This window comes from Octodon degus, unplaced genomic scaffold, assembly GCF_000260255.1.
Source record: "Octodon degus isolate 3935 unplaced genomic scaffold, OctDeg1.0 scaffold00017, whole genome shotgun sequence".
In the NCBI taxonomy this organism is placed as follows: domain Eukaryota; kingdom Metazoa; phylum Chordata; class Mammalia; order Rodentia; family Octodontidae; genus Octodon; species Octodon degus.
Window position 1 is genome coordinate 21,259,500 of NW_004524593.1, and position 8,539 is coordinate 21,268,038.

Consider the following 8,539-nt stretch of genomic DNA (forward strand, 5'->3'; position numbering starts at 1 on the left):
GGTCCCTGATGCTTTTGCTAAGCTTGTTCTAAGTAGGTGCTTCAGACCACCGAGCCATCTCTCCAGCCCTAGCCATGAATTTTTAAATGGAAAAGAGATTACTCTTCTCCAGGAAAATGTCAACTAATTAATATATATAGAAGGAACTGTGGAACTGTAAGGTCATCATAATAATTAAACTAGGCAGGAAGCATGCGCGGATGCTGGAACCAGCAGGTGAAGGTTGGATGAGGACAGGGAGTCTGCATGGTCCTGAAGTTCTCCCCACTGAAATGTCCTTTAATTGAAGGAGAAAACTCCGCAGAGGGGGAAAGCTGGAAGATCCCCCCCAGTTGATAAAGGCTAATCATTAGTAATGGAAAATTAAATCCATGTACCAACTGACTGGGCTACAAGGAAGAATATGGAGCAAGGAACCACTGTGCCGCCCAAACAAAGACACAGCCTCAATCTAGCCAGAGGAACACATCAGCCGAGCCAACAAGGAGACACTCTTCAAGGAAGTGGCATGTCATCTGCAGAGGTCAAGGCTATGAAAACCAAAGGACACCCAATAAGCCTCCAAGAATGAAGGCAAAGGGGAGACAGAAGACCCTCGGGCTGTGGGCTGTGAGAGCAACACTGAAGCCCGCACCTGCCACGTAAGAACTGTACTGCAGTGCATTCCTGATGTTGAAGGCTGAGAGGCCAACAGATACTGCTTGTGGGCGGAGCACTCCGCAGCACAGTAACTGCAGTATGGTCTCAATAAAGGGGGAAAGCTCCCTGTTCTAGCCTTGCATTTTTTAATTTTCTGTATTTAGGACAGGGCCTACAAGGTCTTGCTACAAAGATCAGATTCATAGTGATTCTCCTGTTTTCTGCCTCCTAAGTGCTGGAATTACAGGGGTGCCACCAGGCCCAGTCTTAGCAGACTCAGCGTGCCCTGGGGCTGCTGCACTCTGGGGCTTTGGTCCACTGAGCTACCAGGATGGCCCTTAGCCTTGCATTTTTAAAGTCTGAAATTATTTCAACATTAAAAAGCACAAAAAAAAAACAATAAAAGCAACACACTGAATGCATGTAAGATAAGTAAATTTTAGCAGTGCAATTTATTTTTCAATTATTTCATTTAATTTTAGTGGGTGTTTGTTTTGTTTTGTTTTTAAAGCTGATTAATAAGACAGTTTCCATAATCAATACAATGTACATTATCTTCATAGTGGTTATCCACAGTACAAGAAGCAGACAGGATATCCTGTCCAAACACTATTAGTACACCTCTTTCTACTCACTGAATTAAGCAAAAGTAGCTGTATATCTATCCTATTTTGTATATATAAATACAAAATTATCTTTCCTTTGTATCGCTTTATTTATTTTTGTCCTGTCAGGGGTGGATATTCCATTGGCATCTTAAATACTATAGGTGTTTGAATTCAGCTAAACAATCCAACACTGTCTAGCAGTCTATAATATTAGTGGGTTATCCTCAGAAGTTAATGACTTCAGCCTTTTACAGCTCATCATATTAATATGGCTTTACTTTACATACCTCATTTTTATACTTATCTAAAGGCTGGATGGTTAAGACCAAGATAAAGCAAAACCTATATAACAAGAAATGTAACTTTTGTATCTGATAAGGTCAGCCAAGCACCCTCAGGATTTATCCTGTAGCCCTGTACCGCACTTTGTAGATTCTTTGTCAGTGTCAGTCATGAGGATGAGTCATGGCCACTGCTTGACAAATTTGCTCTCAGTGAAAGCCTGTGAAAATGTTTTTTCTCTCCATGTGACTCTCCCCAGGCACTCTATACATCATAGAACACATTCCTCTGTGGCTCCATAATCTTCTTGATCAGAAAATTTGGAGCACAACTGAGTTATGTGTTGTTACAGTACAGGTTCTCCTATGTCCCGAGTCTTCACTGACCTTGAAAAGCTCGGGCCAGAATGTTGGCTAACCTTGCAGCCCTTCCTTTTCTCCAATTTTGATCTGCTAACTTAGGTTGTTAACCCTCCAGAAGAGAAGCTAATTATTAACCTGCAATATATGCAGTTCGGTTTATCCTATCTATGTAAATATCAAACATCTTAGGCATATCATGGAACAGGTATTTTCCATCAAATATTGTATGTTGAACTTTAAGTCCTTACAGAATACGAAGGAAAAATAATTTTATAAAAGTAGGAATAAGCATTTACATATTTTTACAAAGAAATTTAGAAATCTAACCATATACAGAATTGTAACAGGACAGACCTGTGACATTTTTTTTTCTTATTCTTGTGTCTTTTTTTCTTCATTTATTACCTCTTAAAAAAAATTAATACAGTTTTGTTTTTTTAAGGCAGGGTCTCACTCTGTCATGCAGACTGGCCTTGAACTTGCCCAGATAGCCCAGGCTGGCAGCAAACTCAAGGTGTTCCTCCTGCTTCAGTCTCCCGAGTGCTGGGATTATAGGTGTACATGAACAAACCCTGCCTGCTAATTTTATGACTTAAAAATAAAATGTACGTAAGGAATTCAGTCAAAAGGAGAGAGTGGCAAGCAGACCAAATAATATATATTCTAATAATTTGCCTATTCAAAATGACAAGGGCGGGCTTAGTGGTGCACACCTGCAATCCCAGCACTTGGGAGGCTGAGGCAGTAAGACCATTGGGAGTTTGAGACCTGCCTGGGTACAAAGTGAGCTCACGGCCAGCCTGAACTGCATAGTGAGACCCTGTTTAAAAACAGAGAAGAAGAAAAAAAAAAAAAAAGACAAGTTTAAGACTCTTTCAGGATCCTGCCAAAATGTGGTGCTGCACTACATAAATCACTAAAGAAACGGGCCTGTCACCACAGACTGATTTTCTGAGTGACACTAACTACTGAACAGAATGTGCGAGGAAGCCTCTGCCGTCTCAGAAACGAAACGCCCCCCTCTGTACACTGTTTACCGTCTTTGCAGCACGAAACTTAAATTCATCTTTACAGTTCAACGATTTGTTGTGAGTTTAACTCAAAATTACTGGCACCAATGTGCCAAAATGCTACGTTACATTTAAAATGGCTATTTGCGCTCTTCGGCCCGGAGCAGTGCGCACACACGCCCCCGCACACGCACGCACGCACGCACGCGCGCACACACACACACACCCCAGCCCAGCGCCGCCCACGCCCGCGCCCTGCACACCGCGGCGGTCACCCCGCGCCGCGGCTTCCCCAGCGCCACGTGGCCAGCCGTGCTTCCAGGTCTGCGCTTCTTACACCTCAGCAGAGTGCTTGTGTGGACTACACCTGTTAAGCAAGACGTCAGCAAACGACTTCAAATCTGCTGTTGTATAATAAAAAGCAGAGACCCCACGCCGTCCATCCAGCACAGCCCAGGCCGCGCAGGGAAGCACCTCCACACCCGGCTCCGGCAGTCCCGCGCCCCCGGGGCGGCCTCGCCCGCAGCAGCGGCTCGGCGCGCCGCAGCCACCCAACGCCTTTCATTACGAGACGCGCCACCTGGCCGAGAAGCCTAGCGCTAACCATACGAGCGTCCGTCTCCCCAGCAAGGCACAGGGCCGGTCGGGCCCGGGCAGTTCTGCATCCGCGCTGAGCGGCGGGGACGGCCAAGGAGCAAGAGGAGGCCGGCTGTGAGAAGAGGGCCGACAGAGGAGGAAGGTGAGCGGCCCGAAGTTTATTTCTGCGACGAGCAGGTCGCCGCGCCGCGCCGCCCTACGCGGGACACAGCGCGGAGCGGGCGACCTGCGCGCCCACCCGTCCCGGCCTTACCCAGGGGCGGGGCGCCCGCGTTCACGGTGAGACAGAGCGTCGCCATCTGCGCCGGTGGCCGGTCTCCCCCTCGCCCGGCCGGCCGCGTCGCCCAACGCCGCAAGCCAGAAATGCAACGTGTGCGCGGTCCCGACGCCGCAGCCCTCGCCCCGCCCCACGACCGCTGGCCTCACGCGCACGCCACTTACGTCACCACAGCGCGCCGCCACGCCGCACGCCCTCAGGGGCTCCGAAAGACTGACGTAAGGCTGTCGGAAACGCGCTGACGTGTGGGGCTTTACGACACTTCGTAAAGCGAGGACGGGAAGGTAGTGGGAGGTTTCGCTACACAGGCGCGGAAGGAATCCTGCGAACTCGCGCGCTGCCCAAACGATCGTGCTGCTCTGTGGCTAGGGCACACTTCGCGAATGTTTTACTTTTCCCAGAAGTAATTTATTTAAGGAATAATAGTTAAAAGGTTGATTTATGAAAGGCTTTAAGGAAAACTGCCAGGACTGGAGCTCCCGCTGCGAAGCCGAGGGGCCTGGCGTGGGCCGCCCGCCCAGTGCTGCGCCGAGCCCTCTGACGGTCATCGGGAGGTGAGAGGAAGGAAAGTAGGCCGGAAGAGGGCCAGGCCAACGGTAGCTCTCAAATTGCACTTAGAAAAATAAACACGCAGTTTCCTTTTTTTTAACCTTCGAGGTTATTTACTCCTACAAAGGTCGGACGTGGTGGCGCCCCCTGCGCCTATAATCCCAGCACTAGGGAGGCTGAGGCAGGACGATCATTGCGAGTTTGACACTAGCCTGGGCCACAGTGTGTGCTCCAGGCCAGCCTGAACTGCCTAGGGAGACAAAAACAAGTAACGCTGAAGTCTCCTTAAAGCCCAGGAAGATGGTGGTCAACCTGCTTCTCTGACCTTCCCCGCTGCTGCCCCCTTGGTCGGTATTGGGGATGAGAGGGTGGACTTGTGTTAGAACCCCGCGAGCCGGGGCTTTGGCTCTAAAAGTGCAGTAGTGATACCAATGGTCAGTTAAGCAAGTAAAGAACTCTGCTATCGCTTCAGTGATGTATCTGATCGGCATTCCTAGTCCACCTCCACCTGGGGTCAGTTCGGAATCATTCGTTAAAGAATATGAACCAAAAGGCAAAATACGCCTGAGTTTGATTTCCAGTACCACCCCCAAAAAACAACACCCTAGCAACTGAAAGAACCAGCATTCCTGTATTTCCCCCAAAGTGGAATGAATGAATTGGTCCTAGGGATCCAAAAACGTGGGCGATCTCCTGAGGGGATTCCCAGGCCCTGGGCTCCCTGAAGTGTAGTTTACAGATGGGAGGGGACCAAGAGATGGAGAAAGGGGACGGGAGGGGAACACGGAAAGAGCGAAGATGTGTCATGCTCCCTGCAGTGAGTATGATCATGATGTGCCATAAACGTGCTAATAAATAAAAATTTAAAAAAATAAAAATACAATAATGTGCGGGCTTTTTTGTTCTGTTTTTGGTAACAAGGATCACTCAAGACCTCGTGCTTTGCACTTGCCAGGCAGGTACCTAGCCGTTGAGCTGTCTCCCCAGCTAATCATGTGTGGCTTTTTGTCTATGACTAGTGAGTGATACAAATACCTTTTCCTAGGCCCCTGTCACTGTGGGGTAACAGGCCACACCTTGCATTTACATGGAAGGCAACACTATACAAAATTTACCTTATAAAATGGAATTTGAAATTAGGAAAAATGAAAATAAATTTGCAGTATCTTTTAGAAATTAAAAAACCCAGGTATTTTTGAGCTACATGTTCATTCTTGAAAAGGAAGTGCTGAGTGAATATAATTTTTGTTGAGCAGCAGCGACAAATGGAGCTAATAAGAACATCTCTGGGGAGCCACAGAGCCTGGAAATTAACTCAGATTTTCCATGATTTTTGTTCACTATGATGAACTACTTGTTCCATTTTGGGGCAAATACAGGAATGCTGGCTTAGCTCTTTCAGTTGCTGGGTGTTTGTTTTGTTTTCCTGGAGGGTGCTGGGAATCAAACTCAGGACCTTGTGCTTCACAGGTGGGCACTGTGCCACTGAGGTATATTCCCAGCCCCATTTTTTGGTGGTTGTTTGGTTGATTTTGACAGCCGCTAGCTTTAAGTGATAGCAAGAAACAAGGTAGATAACAAATTCAAAATTGAAAGTCTCCTGGGATCCTAACAAATTTAAATTGTATTTGTCGGGGCGGCAGGTATAGCTTAGCAGCATAAGCACCTGCCTGGCAAGCGCAGGGTTCTGAGTTTGGTACTGCAAAGAAAAAATAAATTTGTTTATATATACCATCATCTCATTGTGAAACAAAACTTATTTTATATCAAAACGTGAGCAAAAAAGCCAGATGTGGGAGTGCACACTTGTAATTCTAGGTCTCTGAGGCTAAGGCAGAAGGATCCCAAGCTTGACTCCAGTGTGGACAATTTAGCCAGACCTTGTCTCAAAAAAAAAGATCAGAAAGGGCCACAGATGTAGCTTAGTATGAAGGTTCGGGCTTCAATACTGATAGGTTTTTCGGCAGCGCAGTAAAGAGGAAAGATAAAGGAAGCCTTTATTCACTCCAAAGACACGGAGAGGATCGAGGGCAGAGGGGTCAGATAGATCCTCCCGCCTGAGACAAAGAATGCCGGACGGGCGTTTGTGGATTTCTGCTAGGGGAGGAGCTTGAGGAGGTGTTTAGAAATACCCGAGGAGCTGATTGGGGTCATTCCTGAGGTGATGGAAAGAAAGGGAAATGTAGCCGGGGCTGCATTGGAGAAGAAGGGGAGAGGTGGTCTTGGGGAAGATAAGCTGTGGTCTTGGGGTCTTCAGCCATAGTAGATGACCACCATAATAGTCCAGCAATTCATACTAGGCTTAGACCTTATCAAATACTACTAAGGTAGATGGGGTAAGGTGATAGAACAAAAAGCCCATTTTAATTCAAGAAAAAAAATATATACAGGAAAGGTATTTCAGAGAAATTAAAACATGGTGTGGTGGATTGACAACTGGTGGTCAAGTTGTAACCCCCCGTTGAACTGAATGTGGTGCTGGATGTGGAAGGCCCACCTGAGCACTGTGGCCAGCAACATAAAAAGAACTGGAGAGGTGGAGTTCAGGTGCCGCTGGTTCTCCTGGAAGAGCTTGTCCTGCGGGCTTTCCTGGCACAGCCCTGCTGCGCTCATTTTTGGAGGAGCTCTAGACCTTGTTGTCACCTGGAATGGCTGCAGTGTACTTTGGAAAACTCTGGTCCTTGCTTTGAGCATTGCTTCCTGGCTCCAGAGGGGGAGATGGCGCACTGTTCAATGGCCTGGAGAGGCTTGGCGTGCTACCTTTCCTAACTCAAAGTTGGCTGTTACCAGAGGAGCGCAGAACCTAGCTATTGCTGAGGATGGCTGTGGTACTTTTCAGGGGAGCTTGGTCCTTACCTTGAGCACCACTTCCTGGCTCCTGGGCAGATCCTTCAGCTGCTAGCACGGACCCTTCATCCCACCGGCACAGACTTTCTAGCTTCCGCCACTGACCTCTGGGCCACCCCAGTGCAGGTGCTTGAAACAGGCCTGCATGAGTCACCGTGGGCTCTAGGCCTCCAGCTGGACTCAGGCGAGGCACTGTCGCAGGCCCTAGGTCTTCAGCTGGCCTCCTGCAGGACATTGCTGCAGGATCCAGACCCTCAGCTGGATTCTTTGGGACTCCAGTGTGTAGATAGATCTCCCCACTCTTTTGTGCTGGACTATGGGAGAATGCTGTAAAACAGTGCTATGAACTATAGCGTCCTGTGTTGTTTTCCCTATAAACCCTGACTACAGCAAAATTGCTACCAGTACCTTGGGGTCGGTTATTGCTGTGACATTGCCTGGCCATGTGAATTAAGAGCCTTGGGAATTAATTTGGGATAGATTTTAAGAAACTGGCCAAGAAACAGTCCCTATATGTTGTAAATTGTAATGGAGACTCTGGTCAGAGCCTGGAAAATCAGAGTACTGATGGAAATGTTGCCAGTTAAGAGGAAGCTCAGGAGGGCTGGCGAGATAGCTCAGCGGACTAAAGCACATACAGGGAATGTAGTTCGATCCCCAGCACCCCACGCCATGCCAGCCCTCTACCCAGGGCGGGCTGAGCCAGCCAGAGTCTGGGCATGGTGGCACACAGCTGTAATCCCAGCGCTGCAGAGGCTGAAAGCAGGAGGATCACCACGAGTCCGAGCTGCATAGTGAGACCCTGCAACAACCAAATACATTTTAAAAAAAGATGAAGCTCAGGAGCTTCTACTGAGACCTGTATGGACACAATATATTGTACACTGGAAAAAGTTGGCCCCCATTTTGCTTGTGTTTAGAGATACTGTCTGGGTGGCAGAAAAATTGCAATGTAGTCTACTGTTGGGACAGTGCGTAGCTATTGTGGACAGCTTCGGGCCAGATCTCTGTTTGAAATTAAGAGTTAAGAGTCAGGAAAGGGATTTGAAGCATTTGGCTGAGGGGGAGGCTCCAGCAGAGCTTTGAACTGCAAGGATGAAACAGATGTGGGTGTTATGAACAGGACAATAAGGCTGGGCATGATGGAGCACGCCGTAATCCCAGCACGGGATCATTGTGAGTTTGAGACAGGCCTGGCTACAAAGTGATCTCAAGGCCAGCCTGAACTTCATAGTGATACCATGTCTCAAAAAGACCAAAAGAGGGGCTGGTGAGATGGCTCAGTGGTCTAAAGCACCTACTTAGAGCAAGCTTAGCAAAGCACAGGGACCACCATTCAATCACCCAGCACCACATGCCAGCCAGCCC

General features: G+C 48.1%; 1 protein-coding gene across 1 annotated transcript in view; it reads right to left on the reverse strand.

Moving 5' to 3' along the window:
• Positions 1–3,911, reverse strand: part of Eprs (glutamyl-prolyl-tRNA synthetase) — a 61,358-nt gene extending 57,447 nt beyond the window's left edge. Inside the window, exon 1 of the mRNA XM_004626879.2 lies at positions 3,752–3,911. Coding sequence (XP_004626936.1) covers positions 3,752–3,797 — 46 coding nt within the window. The 5' untranslated portion in view covers positions 3,798–3,911. The remainder of the gene's footprint in view (positions 1–3,751) is intronic.
• Between the last annotated feature and the right edge of the window lie 4,628 nt (positions 3,912–8,539).